An 18,901-nucleotide genomic window follows, 5' to 3' on the forward strand; every position below is an offset into this window, starting at 1 on the left:
TAAGTTTGTTTTTCTTTTTTCGAGTGACATGATGTGGTGCATGGCGCTAAATTAAGACTGCCACTATTTTACTCCAACTTAATCCAAAACTCTAAATTACTACAAATATCGTCAAGCGTAGGTCATGAAAATCGAGAACTGATGTTGACTTGAAGCGAAAGACTTCAAAACAGTTCTGGCATAAAATACTGTAAAGACTGTAAAATGAATATGAACAATAGACCCCATTATTCAGATCCCTCTGAGTAGCAATCTTACAGTGTGCATTTCCACCATGGTGCCATTTTTGATGGAAATTGATGATAACACATACAGTAGGCTACAACTCCTTTCTGCGGTTTCTTCAATGTATCCAGACACAACACAGGAAGCTGGCATTATTTGGGCTTTTATATTTCCAATAAACAAAATACATCATATCAATCAAATTCAACAATACAAATTGAATCAGCAGGCAATTCAAATACTTGTTGTGTGCTACGATTTACAATTTACTGCATTTAGCAGACACTCTTAATCCAGAGCAATTTACAGTAGGCCTAAGCAGGGTAAACACAAGTAAATCCATAGACATAGTAATCTAGGATCATAGGTAAACCAACCATTTGTATAAACAGTATAATATCAAAAAATGTATAATCTGTACATTGAAACTATACAAACTATAGGATGCTTGCTAGATCAACAAATGAACCTGCCGTCTGTCTAATAACATGCTATCTAAATTTAATTTTAACCTTTGCATAAGCCTGCAAGGTCGTCAAGGCTAGGGTAAGTGCACACCTTTGGTTGCTTTGTAGGCCAACATCAGTGTTTTTTACTCTGTGCGGGCAGTAACTGCGGGAGCCAATGGAGGGAGCAGAGAGTTTTGACATCACTGCGGTCTGGATAAGGAGCTGTGCTGACTCCTGGGGTCTGATCCTTCGGATATTATAGAGTGTAAATCTACAGGATCGAATGACCGCTGCAATGTGTGCCTTTAATGAGAGCTGACTGTCGAGAACAAGAGGTTCTTGGCCGTTGGAACAGAAGTCACCAGGATGTTGTCTATGGAAATAGTTAGATCCTGCATGGGGCAGGAATTAACTGGGAAGAAGAGAAGCTCAGTCTTGTCTGTGTTCAGCTTGAGGTAGTCTCGCGTAGCCAGACACAACTGAAAATGAAAAACAGCGACCTCTGCTGTTTGTTATATGTCTGTTGGGTCTGGCAGGAAGCAAACGAAACGCCAGTGCGCAAGGATACCGGGGTTTGTGTCTGCCTTCAGCGCATCACTTCCGGTTGGTGCAACTATGTTTTCATTCCCACTAACAATATTTCTACACGGAACACTAACACCACTTCTCCCAGAGAACATGGATGGTTTTGGTTATAAGCCCACTTGTTTCTATGATGAAAGAGTAAGTTAAAATGTGAATATCTTTCCGTGGTTTTGTCTGCTCCGAGGACGCTATTGTTAAATTAGTTTGGGTTAGTTTCGAGGGGGGAAGGGTGGACGGACACGTGAATCCCGCCCACTACATTTGATTGGGTAAAGCGTGGCCTGCTTCCTGATCTGAAGGCACACCCACTTGAAACCAATGCGCACGGGTTGTCAACACGGCTACCGACAGATTCCAACGCAGAGCAGAATCTGTTCTTGAGAGATTAAGCTTGAGGTGGTGAGAAGACATCCCCTGTGAGATGTCAGCCAGACAAGCAGCGATGTGTGACGTGCAGATATCAGAAGCACTACATGCTACCCAGGCTGCCTCCCACTCTGCAGCACTTTACTATTAGACCTATCAGCAGCATTTGACACAGTGAATCACCAGTTGCTCCTGGACACCCTTGCTGACCTAGGCATCTCAGGGACGGCACTAAAGTGGTTCTCCTCCAACCTGACTCACTGGACCTACCAGCCTTCTTGGAAAGGTTTTCTTTCATCCCCCTGCATCCTCCTAACCGGGGTCCCCCAGGGATCTGTATTTGGCCCCCTCCTTCTCTCCCTGTGCACTCTCTTGGATCTGTCATCTGCTCACAATCTATCTTATCATTGCTATGCCGATGACACTCAACTGTTTCTATCCCCCCCCCCCCCTCTGCCACCCAGGTGGGGTTGCTACATTGCATGTCCTCATGGCAAGTCCAACAAACCAACTTTATTACTATAAAATATGCCAATTATCTTCTGTCTGATGGCTTTGATCTGCAGCCCATAGATGATACTATTGAGAGCAGGAGGGACAACCACAACCATAATAGCTGCCACTTTTCTATGGTCTGCCCACTGAGGAAAGCGGTGAAGAAAGATGAAAGTAAAGCCCGACACAAGCAGTATGACATTCACAGCTAGGTGAGTGGTACAGGTCTGCAGGGCACGACTGTTCAGCACCCTGTTCTTACTGCTCACACACACAATGGCGATCTTAAGGTAGGTGAGTGTTATGCTCCCGATGGAAGAGCCTATCAGGACTATGGTGTAGCCGAGCCCATAGATTTGATTGATGAGGACACTCTGGCACGAAAGCTTGAACAAGGAAGCGTTGTCGCAGAATGGGTGTAATATTACATGCCTGCAGCGTGACAGACGGATTGAGAGTCCTAGGAGGATCGCGACCAGGACCAATATCACTCCCCAGACACAAACCGTCAGTTTGACCACCATCTTGTTGGTCATAATGGTAGAGTAGTGCAGGGGGTTGCAGATGGCCACATACCTGTCAAAGGCCATAGCCATGAGTATAGCATGAGCTGTGCCTCCGTAAAAATGAAAGCAAAACGCTTGAGCTACACACTCTATGTAACTGATGTATCGGTCTGTGATTGGTATGAAAATGTCACTAAGCATGCGCGGTATAATGGCTGTGGCCCCCAAAACATCATTAAGTATCATCGTGCAGAAGAGCAGGTACATGGGCTGGTGGAGGCTCCTCTCTTTAAAGATCACAACGAGCAGGCTGATGTTGGACACCACGATGAAGATGTAGATGACAAGGAGGAAGATGAAGGCAGGAAAAGAGGAGCGATGGGTGACCTTCAGTCCTTCCAGGTAGAGCAGGTCCACACTGTCATTTGTTTTCTCCATATTGACCTCATAAAACGGGGTGGATGGTAGAGATAGAGAATATAGTATTCAATATATACAACAGGAAATAGAGATGATGACTACACTGTCAAATCCTGGGTGCTCTGGGTCCATTTGATCACATTTGTACATTCTCTATTGCATAAAAAGAGTACAGTACTGTAAAATAATGCTATTCATAAGCAGAGAAATATCAATACTATACTAACCTCTGAGGAGTCTGAGGAAATACTTTTTAAGCTCAGCAGTTAAGGAATCAGTTAAGGGTCTAATACCTGGCAGTGGTCTAATACACTTGGCCAGGCGCTTCAAGAATCCTACTGGGGTGTCTGGGGAAGATAGCGTGAACCTCTGTGCCCACAGTACACTGTCCTGGTGAAACTCCTCACTGTGTGTAAAGTACGCATGTGTATCAGAGAAGGCATGTGATATCTACTTCCTCCCACAGTACACATGGGGGCAATTGGCAATGGCTAAATTAGGATAAAATGAAAATGTATAAACTCTAACCCCAAACGTACCTGATGGAAAACACTATGATAATTTATCGCTAACCTTTCACAGGTGGACAATAGCTTTTAAATAATTCCTGATCCTATACTGCACTGCTCCAACACAGTTAAAATGTTACATTTTTAAACTACATAGGCCTACACATTGCCCAATCATATTTGATATATTAATCACTGATCAGATCTCATAAAAATAACAGCCTACGTGTTTAAATGTTATGAACCAGTGCAAATCAAGGCACTCGCAACATAAGCAAAAGCTACTGTGGGTCTTCACCTTCACCCTTCCAAAAATCTCAGGATAAGTAACTGTGTATAGAACCACAGTGAATCATGCAGATGGCGAGCAACATTGCTGTAATACTGTACAGAAGCATGCTGGACTCAATAAGTTATATTATTTGTGAAATATTTTTAAATGGTTTGAGAATGTTTTTCATCACAAGTTGGATTTTCACGTGTACTGAGTGACCTTACTTCAGCACAAACTGTTGAAATGGCAAAGCCATCATTGCTTAAAAGACAGGAAAGCTTCCACTAAACAGAAAACATCCCCTTTCCCATATCATTACATATGTAGTGAAATATAGACATAATGATAAGAAATGCAATTTCAAAATGTCTTTGCAACCATAACATCCAGTAGATTAAATATAATACTAAGCAAATAATGTACAGCTTCAAAACATGAAGGCATAATGTTTCTTGCCTGGAGACCCATGTCAGTTCACCAAAACCTTATTGTAAGTCCTTCACCAAGTGACTACAGTAATTTGTCATGAGATCAAACGCAGGTTTTAAAACTTTATCAGTATTCACAGCTCAAATATTTGTATTTTTATGTTTTTAACAAAAACTATACCACACATATTAAACAATATGGATTACATAATTTCTCATATTTTCTCATTTTGTTATCGGAGCCAATGTGTATGTGTGTGGTGTAAGAGAGTCAATATGTCTGTCAGTTTTACCTTGTTGGCCATGAACCACCCTCCACACCAGACATGAGGTCAAATAAGACTTTTATAAGGTGGTGAAGCCCTTTAACTTACATCATAAATTACACATAAATTATACTGTACATACTGACGCTGACGGGCAACTGTAACTAGGCTTTTTTTTGGGGGTGGGGGCGTGGGGGGGGAGTGGAGAATATCCTATTAAGTCGACAAGCAAGACCATAAAATCTCCCTTGGTTGTTGATACTTTATTCCTAATTCCTGTGTGTTACGTTTAATCTTATTTTATATATTTTTTTCACTTTAGTTGTATGTCTTTTAGTTGTAATATGTATTTTTCTGTATCAGTCTTGTGTTGCATAACTCCAGTACTGCCATGACAGCTACATCTCCCCTGTGGGATAAATAAGGGTCTGTCGGTCTGTCTGACTGTCTTACTGTTTTGGGAGCCCAAGGCAAACCCTAGTTGGCCCCTGGCTGTGTAGCCCGGTCGCGTGATTTCACATTTTCCTGTGTCTTCTGGTCTGCAGAAGACACATGGGATGGGATGGTTTACCTACTGGCATGGTTTACCAGGCTACTGGCAATGTGCATGCTTAGCACATTTAGGGCGTTGGGGGGCAGATTTCGTCGATGAAAATAAAGAGTATGATATACAGTAGCTGTGGCATTGCCTGTGTAGCAGGATGGGTGTTATCTCCCACTCTGCCCACGGCCCACCCTCCTCCCACTCATCAGTGGGTTGATTGTTACCTGCAGTATTAAGGTGGTGCACCTTCTGCCCACGTTATGCGTCTCCTCCCGTTTGTGTGCATGTCGCCACGCTTTCAGCGTGTGGGCGTCCTCACCTGTTGTTTCCTTGAACAAATCTTGCCTGTTGGGCTGAGGTTTTGTTTATTTACGCATCAGCAAAGGTATGTCTCTCTATCTTGCCATTTGAGCAATTGCCTGCTGCATTATAGTATGTTTTATGATCATGAACTTGACGGTTTGTCTCATTTTAGCCCCTGTGTGCTACTGCTCCGTCAATTCAGAGAGTGAAACGTTCTACACACACTCTATGGACCATTATCTGAAAATCACAGTTGAAGAGAAGTTTGTACGTAAAAAAATTAAGCCTTCATTAGCCAAATAATATTGTAAAGGGCATGGCATCATTAAAAAAGGAAAGAAAAAAGGAAGAAAAATCATCTTTGTCTGCTCCTTTCTCACTGTTGTCTGTCTGTGGATCGAATAGCTCAGTCGGTAAAGTGCTGGTAATGTGCCAGCCTATGAGTCCCAAAGGTCAAGGGTTCGATTCCTGTCAATGGCCATGGTTTGAAGTGTCCATGAGTGAGGTTCTCAACCCGAATTGCCCCCCTCCGTACTATCCTCAATCCCTCTGCTCAGCTGTTGAGAATGCTCATTTGTCAATTGCATGGGCTGCTTTGTCTCAAGTTCAATCTATTTTGTTTCTACGTCTTATTGTGCTATTGTTGCATGTCATTTTTTGCTTCTGCCTCGAACCCGTTTATTGCTGCTTGCAGCTATTTTTGTTTTGCTATTATTATTTTTTTGTGTTTTTGTGTACTGTGGCTTATTGGGGTGCCAATGCCCTGGGCAGGTTAGCCTGCCCACAGCACTGGCAGCAAAAAACTCACAGCAATTTGTACTTTTATTCCACTGAAATATTTCAACATTTTTTGAAATATTGGCGTAGTTTGCTACCAGCATTTTACCCCCCTGTTGCAAGCATTTACAACGGTTCTGTGACTGGAGGTGCTGACTTTAATACTGGACCTGATTACTGGTGTTTCTGGGCTGTCTTAGGGGAGAAAGCAATGATACACAGCAACAAAGGAAATATGAAGACATGAAACAATCTATATGAAATATAATATGTTAGGCCTATTACATAGACTTTCTCCACCCTCCATTTCTCTTGAATGGCTGACTGCATGGTGTTTCTGGGCTGTTTCGTATTTTAAAAGGGATAACATAAACATACCGGTTAAAAATATAAACACAAGAAAACACAATAATTGTGCTTGTACTACACAATAAGACTGCGAATGCAGGCAGTTACAGTCTCTACAGTTTTGGGTTATAGTTAAGGTTAGGATTTTTATCAGGGTTTTTCTAAGAGGATATCTATTGGGACAATAGGCTTGAAGGTAAAACATAAAGACTTGTTAGAAATGTTTGAGTTGTTCGGAAAAAATATCTATTAGTGAATTACCCGATATCTGAAGAAATAAAAACATCTGATTAATCATACTCATAATGTGTGATTAGTTACCCATTTCTCTTGAATGGCTGACTGCATGGTGTTTCTGGGCTGGTTCGTATTTTAAAAGGGATAACATAAACATACCGGTTAAAAATATAAACACAAGAAATTTGATTTATTTGATTTGCACAACAGTTTATATATACATGGATAACATGATAGTTCTTTCCAAGGGAAAGTTGGCAGTATTAGTTGTTGTGCCGGTGAGGTAAGAAACCCTAGGGGGGCTTATGCGAGTATCTCACCGTTTACATTACGTATAATTTGATTTATTTAATATTAAAAACAAAACAAAAAAAACGAGCAGAAAAAAAACAAAACAGACAAAAACGTCTGTGATATATAAACATAAAGAAAAATAAAAGTAGACTGGGCACAAGAGACAAAAACAAAACAAAACAAAAAAATCATTAGGACAAAGCAAAGACATGATACTACCATATAGCCATGTGAAAATAATAAAGATAAGATATTTAGAAGGTCCATACTTGAAAATATTATGGGTGCCTATCATCTAGGGTATTCAATTTACGTATCAGGCTTCTCTTGTAGGTAGGAAGGATGGATGTGGTTGCCACTAGGTGGAAATGGGCATTCCACAGCACAACACCTCTATATTTAATGGCGAACTGCCCCCTGTTGGTGGTACTTAGTGTGACATGTAATTTGTAGCTGCCATCTTGATTAAAGTTCATATTATTATAAATAAGTGAATAAGTTAAGAATTCATAATGTTTTTTGTTTGGTCAATTCATGTTTGGATTGTTCTCTTTGCTTGTGCTGTGTACTTGAGTTGCCTTGTGGTCTAGGGTCACACTGACCTGGCAGCTGAGTCAGATCAGTCAATCAAGCAATCAGCAAGGGTGGTTTAGATTTTGGTTAATTACCAGAGCAGGGGCAGTGTCAGTCATTCTGCTCTGACCAGCAGCACTAGCATGCAGAGAATTTCAAATGTTGTTGTTGGTGCTGTTTAAAGAAGACGAGATAATAAATTAAAGAGTTTAAAGAAGAGATTTAAGATAAAAGAGTTAAAAAAGAACTGTTTAAGTTGAGATAAAAGAAGAAGATCAAGATTGTTTCCCCCATATCATTTGATGCGGCCATTGAGGTAATTCATTGTTGCCAGTGTATTTGTTTGTATGTTTTGTATGTTGAGAAATGTGATACCGAATTAATGTATGTTGTATTTATGTTTATTTATTCAGTTCTCACGGCGTTTAGCAATAAATGTCTGTAAAAGAAAAGAAAAACTTGTGATCGTATCTGTCAACCGGAGGGAAGCTACATAATTGATTCGCTTGCCTAGTTGGGTAGGAATTAATGCTGGAATTTGTCTGGAAGTACTGTTTGAAATGATATGGGAGGTGGATACTGGTATTTTGTTTTGTAGGTGAATATACATGTTTGGAGTATATTTATATTAAAGATAGTTAGATGAAAAAAGAGGTGAGGACGATCCCGGGGACTAGAATTTGTAGCTATCCTGACAAACCTTTTTTGTAGCATATATAATTTATGGAGGGAAGAAGGATAGGTGCTAGCTCACACAATATTACAGTAGGTTAGGTAGGGAGTATAGGGTGTAGTATAGGGTTATTAAACAGGCTCCATTTAGAAATGGACTGATTTTCCTGATGAACTCACTGATTTTGAAACTTTCTTTGTTACCTGGTCGATGTGTTTTTTTCCAGCAGTATTTTCTCATCAACATAATTAATTCAAGAAGAAATAGCATCAAACTAGTTGTAACACTGCATTCCTTTAAATCCTGCCATGTCTTTTGTTGTGAATTGTCCATGCTGTATAAGTGGCATCCTCTGATGGACAGTTCCATTGCCATTTGCGTGATTAACTGATGTCAGTCAGGTGAGTTCTACTGTAGAGGTCCCCCTCTGTTAACAGTCCTCACTTATCCTCCAACTATAGACGGATTTCCGCGCGACGTCATCACAGAGCAGAATGCGCAATCTGCGCATGCTCGGGGGAAACGAATTTAAGCGCCGTTCACTCTGTTGTTGTGTTCGGGAGTTAGATAGCAATAATTCTGCTATTATAGGCATAATAGGCATAATGCTGCTATTATATACAAACAGATCCAACTTCCGATAAATCATTTTTATTGAGTAAACAAGGTATTACAAACTGCATAATTTAATCTACTTTCATTAAACCCGGTGAAGATCATTTCTTTTATGAATGGACATTTGACCAGAGCTGCTGTGGGTAATGGCGCCCTCTATAGGCTTACCCCTCCTCTGCGCGGTCATATCCTCTCATGTTTACTAACAGGAAACCCGTCTATAGCTCAGCCATGCATTCTAGACACATCTTAAGCCCTTGTATTTATTTGTGTTTACTTTGTTGCTATATTTTGAGTTAAGTGTTTTATTTACTTTGCAATTATTTAATCACTTTAACTTTGGTTGTACTGTTTAAATGCCTGTTGTTAATTTGATCCATTTGTCTATTGGAGACCATGGCATGGTGAATGAAGAATACAATCTCTAAACTTGCTCTTGGTGTCAAATTCTATTTAATGGGAGAAACTTTGGCGGTCAACTACACAGAACTAAGAAATGTTTAATAACTTTCATTATACAGTAAAATCACTCATGTACATTCAAGTTTATTTTTCCAATGTTCTCTTGGCATACCATATGCAATAATGGTGCTTGTAGCCTACTACACAATAAGACAGTGTAGCTAATGCAGGCAGTTACAGTCTCTACAGTTTTGGGTTATAGTTAAGGTTAGGATTTTTATCAGGGTTTTTCTAAGAGGACATCTATTGGGACAATAGGCTTGAAGGTAAAACATAAAGAGTTGTTAGAAATGTTTGAGTTGTTCGGGAAAAAAATCTATTAGTGAAGCACTCAATTAATAAATTACCCGATATCTGAAGAAATAAAAACATCTGATTAATCATACTCATAATGTGTGATTACTCAACAGGTGCAAGAATTCAAGCATTTCCATTGTGAAATCTGAAGCAGGGATACATGGCAAAATCAAGAGTGGTAAAGTGAGCCTAGTCCCTGGCATTGCTACACTCTACCAGTGGAATAATTACTAATTAATAACATGTGCTGCTATTGCAAAACCGTGTCCTTTACTAATTAGAAATATGACAACCATACTATTTTAAATGATAGATAAATTAAGTATACAGTGGAAAATGTCTGAACCATGATTCAACACACAGGTTAATTTATTTTGATACAAATGTTGATACAAATGGCTGTAGTGGTCATAACTGGGGGCTACATATAGCTGAATTGAAGTTACACTATTGTAAGTAATATTTGTTTGTTAAAAAGGTTAAGGCTCTATATCCTGATAGGAATCATTGCTATAGTGTTTGTTCAGGAGTCTTCCCAGCTCTTTAATAAACAGAAATAAACATTCAGAGGGGTTACCATTTCCAATGTCATCAGTCAGATGGTCAGAGGTTTTGTGAATTTATAGATAGAAGATTAAGCTTACTACAAATACAATGGCCTGTATTGTAAATAAATCACACCACTGGTTGTAGTAACAAAATATCTAATTGAAATATTTAATGACTTATTAGGTTAGTGTAAGTAAAGTCTTTATGCTAAACTTACTCAAGCAGTGTAAGTAATTCATTCAAGAATACATCTGAGAATAAACCAAAAACAGCACCCTTATATTGATAGTAAATCTCTTAAAGCTGCAGTAGAGAAACTAGAAAAAAATAAGTCTTGAAATGGACTTGAGATCGAGACTGGTCTCAAATACAGCCCTAATACTTGAAGTGTTTTGCTTTGTTATAATCTCATTTGATTTCTTTGGCATTTTGTTGTTAAATTGTTGACATACACAAAGATCCATTACACTTTGCATGATCATCATGATGTACAAGTTAAGCAGGTTGGTACTACAGTAACATACATTCAACACTAGTGTACCAATAGTTTTGCAAATCTGTTTATAAACATAATTGATTTAATTGTATTTAAATATACAATACAAAATACCATAAACATTGCACAGGTCTTACAACTGCAAGCTATGGCAAGGCAGCACATTTGACCTTGGATTATTTTAATATTCTATACCCATCTATAAGAGTTATTTACAAGTTAAATACGCAGGCCAATAAAAACATGGGCATTCCAGTTCAATATAGTACAATATAATAATATAGTTTTGTGATTCATCACAATTAAATACAAAAAAAGCTGTACAATTAGCATCTTAAGTTGAAGGCAAAACCTTTTTGGATTGAAATACATTTGACAATAACTTGCGCATTTCCTTTGACTGCACTCCATAAATGACTGGGTTTAGGCCCCCAGGGACGATGTGAAACAAAATGCCTGCGAGCTTCCTATAGTCTGAGTACTGTGGGTATCGATGAAGAGCAATATTAACCATTCCACTAAAAACCATAATGAGGTATATAGACAGGTGAGTACTGCATGTCTTCAGGGCTTTACTGTTTAAAGTCTTGTTGTTGCTGGTCAGGCACACGGCAAAGATCTTTGAATAGGTGAGAACAATACTGCCTATGGAGACAATGTACAGCACCACAGTAAAGGAAACGCCGTAGACATTATTGATAAACACGCTCTCGCAAGAGAGCTTGAACAGAGATGCATTGTCACAGAAAGGGCTCATGATCATTGTCCTGCATCTGTTCAGCCGTATTGTTAAGCCAAGAAGAATACCCACCAAAACAAAGGCTACACCCCACGCAGACACAATTAACTTGATTACCATTTTACCACTCATGATGGTGGCATAGCGCAAGGGATTGCAAATGGCCACATACCTATCGAAAGCCATTATCATTAGTATTGTGTGAGAGGTTGTACCGAACATGTGTGTACAGAACGCCTGGACCACACACTCATAGTAGCTGATGAGGCGCTCAGACGGAGGCAACAGCATGTCTTTAAGCAAACGAGGCAGCATAATAGAGTTACCAACGATATCATTGATTGGCAGGTTGCAAAAGAGCATATACATGGGCTGGTGAAGGCTCCTCTCAAGGCCAATCAGAACTACAATCCCCACGTTGGTAAACATAATAAACAGGTAGCAAAAAAAGAAGGCGGCAAACACAGGGTGCGAATAATCCTCTGTGACCTTTAACCCCTCAAGCTGGAGTGTAAGGCTGTTGAAAGTGTAGTTTTCCTTCAACCTAAAACAAGATGCATGTGAGAGAAGATGTAGTTGTGACATACTGTATACTGACTATCTGGAAGATATCAAAAAAATATGGCTAGTAGCTATTAGGATTTCAAATGCAAAAACAGTAAGTAAAAAATAATGATGACATTTATGTGAGGAAAGTCTAATAAATGCATAGTAGTAATACCTGGTTTGCTGCATTTTGTTCCCTTGATTTTTGCCTCAGCATGCAGTCACCTGATACGTCTGCTTTCACGGATTCAGTGAAATCGAGACAGAGGATTCAGCTCTGTCTCGATTTTTATACTGTAGATGTCTTTTCCATCTGAAGGATTGACAGTGATGTACCATTAAGTCATGAAGGTCTCATAGCAACCATTCCCTTGCTGATAAAGTTGAACTATTTGGTCACCATGGTGTTACTAAACATATCAGGTAAATGTAAGTTGCGTAATATGTTTCCCCAGTATGTGGACGCAAAAACACCGTAAGTATATGATAGATACCTTTATTTATCCTGCGGGGGAAATTCAGTCGCCCAGAGGCGGCACAGCAGTTAATGGTTACAGAGTTACAGGTAAAGAGTAAGGAAAAGAAAAAGTACTATCGTGTACGGCGATACAAGGCAAAAAGAAAAAATGTATGTGAAACTGTAGAATTAATTAAAAAAACTTCTCATTTATTTTGGATAGTAATTTATTATTCTGCTATTCTCTATTAAGCTCACATAAGCTATTCAGATGGGGTACACAGTCCAAATTATTCAGGTCATTCGCCACAAATACGGATCTTTACATTTATTGAAACATGAGTGCCTGGCCTTTTGTTTTGGGTTATCTTCCTTGCATTTGGAGGCTGCATGGATAACTGAAAGAAAACTGTGAAAGTGAAAAAAATGCCCAGTGGAGTGAACGCAGGAAGCATCTGTCCCATTGGTTAGTGCATATCACTGCCGGGTCATACTGTAGTTCACCAATGCTGAACCCGATGCATTGGGCTTCATGCTAGTGTACGAGCATCAGCTCCGTCAACTTTGTCGTATTGGGACGGTCTTTCAGTTTTTTCCCCATATAATGGGAGTGGATGGAACGTGTTTCCGGAAGTGTAGTTCTTTGACTAGTACAAGTGAGGACAGAGGAATAACACTACTCGACATGAAAACATTATGCACGTGCAATATAAAAGATTAATATTATCCATATTATCCAGCGATATCGTATCTACATATAATTGGTCCTCACTAATGCTCATTATAATGTATTTTGGATAATAATTTAATGTATTATTCTCATGCTCACATAAGCTATTCAGATGGGGTAAACTAAACAGTGCAAAGTATTCACGCCATTCACCACAAATAAATAAGGACGTTTAAATGTATTGAAATACGAGTTCATGTGTTATGTGTTTGTGCTGGAACGTCTGCTTTGCATTCCCCCTGCAAGAAAACTACAAGAGGCAAACCCCGCCCAGTGGAGAGCACACAGGACGTATCTGTCCTATTAGTTGGTGCCTATCACTTCCGGGTGATAGTTTACCATAGCGGAACCCCGATACGCGCATCAGTGCGTCAACTTGTCACATCGGGACGGTCTTTCCGTTTTTTCCCATATAATGGGAGTGGATGGAACGTCCTGTGACTCGACGCGTATGTGTGGACGCACCTATACTGACACCAGGATACTGACACATAGCATCACAAATAATCAAATATTAGGCTTGTCTGACTATTTAGGGGTTATGCAGTAGTGTAGTTATCACAAAAGTAAACTATCTTTAATGTAAAGGACATTTCCACGACGGTTCATTCAATAGTTGAGGCAAGGTGATATGAAGTCTGTCTCAAGAACCACCCACTCTGCCTCTCATTTGTGGTTGAATTTGTTCTGAGGGTTACCAATCAGAGGCAGAGTAGAAGTAACACAAGCCCTCATCCAAGGTTACTTCGACTAATCTATGCACCTCGTGGTACCACAACACCACTAAGGCCTTAAAAACAAGGCTCCAGACATCCCAAAACAAACTGGTAAGGCTACTTCTTGGCCTTACACCTACAACCCATCTAACCCCTGCTCACTTTGCTAGGGTTGGATGGCTCAGGGTTGAGGACAGAGTACAGCAACTTGCAATGGGCCTGATCTACAAGATACACCACAACATTAAGATACCCATACCTGTCAAAGTACTTCAAAAATGTAAGTAAGTAAGTGCACAATCACAACACCAGAGGTATCTCCTCTGATCACGTCCAACCCAGATTTGGCAGTAACAAGGGTTTGACTTCGTTCTCCTGCTATGCCACCGAAATGTGGAATGCCCTACAGTACCAAAAGTCGTGAAGGAGTGTAAAACTCTACTCTTCTTCAAAACTGCCCTAAAAGAGTACCTACAGGTGGCTGCAATTCGAAACTGGCCCCTGTAAAAGTCAAAACCTAGCCCTAAAGATGGCTGCAATTCGAAAACCTTAAACTAAATACCCTAGCATCTATTGGCCATTTTAGGAATTTACTTGATAACTGCTCATTATCTGTATGCAACTGTTTTAACTCTTAGTTGTCAACATATTCTCTTTCTTTGTTGTTCTTATGTTATTTATATGTGTATTATATCTCGGCATCATTGTAAATGAGGGTCTCCCTCAATGGTCTCCAAAAAAATGAAATAAAGGTTGAATGAATGAAAAAAGAAATACAAAAACCTATTTGAAATACGTATTTCAAATACCTGTGTTTAAAATACTGCCCATGTCTGGCTAGTAAACGCTGGTAAAAAAAACTAAATAATTCAACAAAATACTGGAATTCGTCTGCAATGTTTTCAACATGAGTACTATAGCTGCATTCCCATCCAAGAACATGTTTTTGACAATGATGTGTCATGGGAACAATTGCCATGGGACGCACCTTACTAAACTGATGTAACTAAATATTACATCAGGTAAATGCAAGTCATTATTCAGATGACTGAAAGTGATATATAAAAGTAGGGACAGAGGAAAAGGTCTTTAGTTTAGAAGTGAAGGCAGGCTTGAGTGAATATTTGGAGATTGTTGAGACAAAGATTAAGGGAACAGAAGCAAGTGAAGCAGGTATTATTATTACAAATGAGATTTTCCTCATAAAATTATTTAAAAAAAATCAGAATGAAAATAATGTCGGCCTACTGCCACTTTATCATGTGGTGCAATCATTTTCAGCTTGACTTGTATGGAATAGAATTGTGGGGCAAAACATATCTCTCTCCCCCGATTGGATTAAACTGGTATCCTGACCTGAAAATGTATTCTGTTTACTAAAGAGCAGGAGAACCAGCTCAGTGGTCTTGTGGTTAGAGTGTCTGCATTGAGATTGGGAGGTTCAATCTCCTGGCTGAGTCATATTAAAGACTATAAAAATGGTTTGAAAAGTGGTGAAATGGGACGTTCTGCATAATGAGTACTTTCTACTTTGTTTTACCAATACTTTTGTACTACTCAAATGTACATTTTGAATTCCGGACTTCTCCGGTTTGTTACAGAGTATTTCTACATTGCAGTTTTGATACTTTTACTTACGTAAAACATTTTAGTACTTTTTCCACCACTGCCTGCAGGGAGTGTACTTGTACAACAAACTCCCTCACGCTACAGAAACAGGAGATAGGCTGCTGCTCTATGTGTGACACATGGCTCGGGACTTGATATATGTCCTGATGAAGGCCTGAACAGGCCGAAACGTTGACGAGCAATAAAACTCTGGAGCTTTTCGCAACCACCAGTGTGCAGACTTTATTCTTTTTCACATGGCTCGGGAACCATTGTTTCCCATGGATGGATACTTAATCTAAAGAGCTGGGGAGACCCCTGTTACTGAACAAACACTTTATAGCAATGATTGCTATGGGAATATAACTACCTATGTAACACTTGCTTTAACAAAAAAAGAAAAAAAGAAAAAAAACACAGACAGCATACTTTACTTTCTTGTCAAAGCTTGAAGGAACTGTTTTGCATTTTAATTCTTAACAGCTACTCTGGCATTCTGTTTACAGATTGAGGATTATTGTCTGAGTCATAACTTCATCATCTCTCTTGTTTTAGGTCGATGGAAAACTACACTTACAACAGCCCCATACTCCAGGTGGAGGGGTTAAAGGTCACAGAGCAGTCTATCTACCCTGTCTTTCTCTTCTTTTTTATTTCCTACCTGTTTATCATGTTTGCCAATGTGGGGATTGTAGTTCTGATTGGCCTCGAAAAGAGCCTTCACCAGCCCATGTATATGCTCTTTTGCAACCTGCCAATCAATGATATCGTTGGTAACACTATCATGGTGCCTCGTTTGCTTAGAGACATTCTGGTACCTCCGTCTGAGCGCCTCATCGGTTACTATGAGTGTGTGATCCAGGCATTTACCTCACACATGTATGCTGCATCCTGTCACACAATACTAATGATAATGGCTTTCGACAGGTATGTGGCCATCTGCAATCCCTTGCGCTATGCCACCATCATGAGTGGTAAAATGCTGATTAAGCTGACTGTGTTTGCGTGGGGTGCAGCCTTTGTTTTGGTGGCTATTCTTATTGGTTTATCCGTTCGGCTGAACAGATGCAGGGCTATGATCATGAACCCTTACTGTGACAATGCTTCACTGTTCAAACTCTCTTGTGAGAGCGTGTTTATCAATAATGTCTATGGCCTCACTTTCACTGTGGTGCTGTTTGCATCCTCCATAGGCAGTGTGGCTCTCACCTACACTAAGATCACTGTTGTTTGTCTGACCAGTAACAACAAGACTTTGAACACTAAAGCCCTGAAGACATGCAGCACTCACCTGTCTGTATACATGATTATGCTTTTATCTGGAATGCTTATCATTGCTCTTCATCGTTTCCCACAGTTGTCAGACTATAGGAAGCTCTCAGCCATTATGTTTCACATCATCCCTGGCAGCCTAAACCCCATCATTTATGGAGTGCAGTCTAAAGAAATTCGCAAATTCTTGTCAAATGTATTTCGTTCCCAAAAAGTTTTTCCATCATCTTAAGCAAATTCTACAGTTGTTTTTGTAACTACATGTGATTAATCCTGTAAACTTTGCATCTGGAGTATCTTTTTGCATTGTAGCGGTCTTTTGTTGTTATTTACTTATTTACATATTTAGAAAAGCATCTCCCAGCATTATGATTACAATTCTAGCTTATATAGCTAATAAGATTACACGGATGCTACCCGGGAAGCAAATTGAAAGCATAGGGACCATTCAGTTTCTCGCTTCTCTCAATATGCCGCTGAGATTCACCACAATCACACCAGTCATATGAGAGTAGTAATGAGTTCTGGTACTGTATTAATTGTCATTGTGGAACCACTGCACAAACCATACACTATATGGGCTAGCTGTCACTGAACGTGGCAGTGTTACAGGCAGTAGTAGTAATACTCTATTTAATCATTCTTATATGCACAAGTATGTCACCATTACACATAGTGTGCATCAGCCAAGCAATAATAATGATGATGTTTAAAAATGTATTGCAGAAACTGTCATGAAGCCAGTTATTTAAACTGATTTACAATGCTGCACTGACAAATTCAGAGAATTCCACAGACATCAGGGCACAGAAGACAGTTTTTACCCTCAGGCTGAACTGGAAGCACCCTACTAACTTGATCTAAAACTAAGGTTTTAGGTTTTTCTCATTTCTTATTTATTGTGTATTTTTCTTTTTTCATCTTTTGTTGATCATTTATTTGGTTTTATATAGATTTAATGGCTGAGAAAGCCATGGCTGTAAGTGTATAACAATGAACTTCAACCTTAAACCTAATGATTAATGATTGGAATGTCTTGTGTCGTTTCTGAAGAGAGAGCTTCTGGGTTAAAAATATTCGTACTCCGGTCTGGATGAATCCTTATTTATGATTTTCTGGACGGTGTGAGTTAAACTGCTTAATCCTCTGGAGACGGAGATGTCAGTCTTGAAGAAAAAGGATAGTCATTTTGTATTTTAAAACAAAATGCCAGACGCCAGTGGGTTGTTAATGAATGTATTTAATCACCATTTTAATGAAAGCCAGCAGCAGTAAATTGTATCTACTGTAGCTAGCAGCTACTGTAGCATAAAACAACAGTAAACAATCAAAGCTTTAATGTCATTGGCAAATAGTTGCTTTCCCATCCAATATCTTAGTTACATTAACAACATGTTAGCTACACAGTTTGAACATGTAAACTATTTAAGAAGTTTAGCAAAGTTGCACAAACTACTGTATTGGTTACAACTTCCAATCCATCCATGGAATTTTATTATCACAATTTCAGGCACCGTCCTTACTTGGTTCCAGTCCTACCCCTCAGAGACAACCATCTCTGTGAACATAAGGGAATTTGCGTCATCTGTGACCCCCCTCTCATGCGGAGTGCCCCAATTGGCTCCATACTGGGTCCCATTTTATTTTTTACTCTATATCCTACCCCTAAGATCAATATTCGCAAAGCACAACATGGCCTTCCATTGTTATGCGGACGATGTACAAATATACCTACCGCTCAAAACCAATGATCCAATCCAGCCATTTCTCACCTGTTTACATGATGTCAAGGCCTGGATGGACGGCAATTTTCTCACCATTAACGGCCGAATTACACCAGAGAATTTTCGCACACAAGTGCATACGCACACGCACTTTTAGATCCAGTCCTATTTTAAAGCCTGCGTATGCGGGACTCGCGTATCCGTGCGCCTGGTGTAGCCGGTATCATCGATATCAATTGGATCTAAACAAACGCGCTCTTATATCTCTTGACAAACCAACAAATATTCACATTCTCAGTTGCCTATTATTAAAGCAACAAGTGGACATACACTGCGTGACGCGTTGTATGCTTGTAGATCAAATATGTTTGCGCAGAATAAGTGAAAGTGAAAGTAAGAGGGAGGAAGAGAAGCACTC

General features: G+C 39.6%; 3 protein-coding genes across 3 annotated transcripts; 1 reads left to right on the forward strand and 2 right to left on the reverse strand.

Annotated features, from left to right (window-relative positions):
• Window positions 1–2,113: 2,113 nt before the first annotated feature.
• LOC311057203 (olfactory receptor 52E4-like) lies at window positions 2,114–3,064 on the reverse strand (the record flags this gene model as incomplete). Its single annotated transcript, XM_084074152.1, has 1 exon — window positions 2,114–3,064. The coding sequence occupies one exon, from the start codon at window positions 3,062–3,064 to the stop codon at window positions 2,114–2,116; it is 951 nt and encodes a 316-aa protein (XP_083930278.1).
• A 7,961-nt stretch (window positions 3,065–11,025) lies between these two features.
• LOC311057204 (olfactory receptor 52K1-like) lies at window positions 11,026–11,721 on the reverse strand (the record flags this gene model as incomplete). The annotated part of the gene is made up of 1 exon (XM_084074153.1): window positions 11,026–11,721. One exon carries the CDS (start codon window positions 11,719–11,721, stop codon window positions 11,026–11,028), a length of 696 nt encoding a protein of 231 aa, XP_083930279.1.
• A 4,316-nt stretch (window positions 11,722–16,037) lies between these two features.
• Window positions 16,038–16,991, forward strand: LOC311056929 (olfactory receptor 8G17-like; the record flags this gene model as incomplete). Its single annotated transcript, XM_084073780.1, has 1 exon — window positions 16,038–16,991. Exon 1 carries the CDS (start codon window positions 16,047–16,049, stop codon window positions 16,989–16,991), a length of 945 nt encoding a protein of 314 aa, XP_083929906.1. The 5' UTR covers window positions 16,038–16,046.
• Between the last annotated feature and the right edge of the window lie 1,910 nt (window positions 16,992–18,901).

The sequence above is a fragment of the Gymnoscopelus microlampas genome, assembly GCF_963454915.1.
Source record: "Gymnoscopelus microlampas genome assembly, chromosome: 12".
NCBI classification, from domain to species: Eukaryota; Metazoa; Chordata; class Actinopteri; order Myctophiformes; family Myctophidae; genus Gymnoscopelus; species Gymnoscopelus microlampas.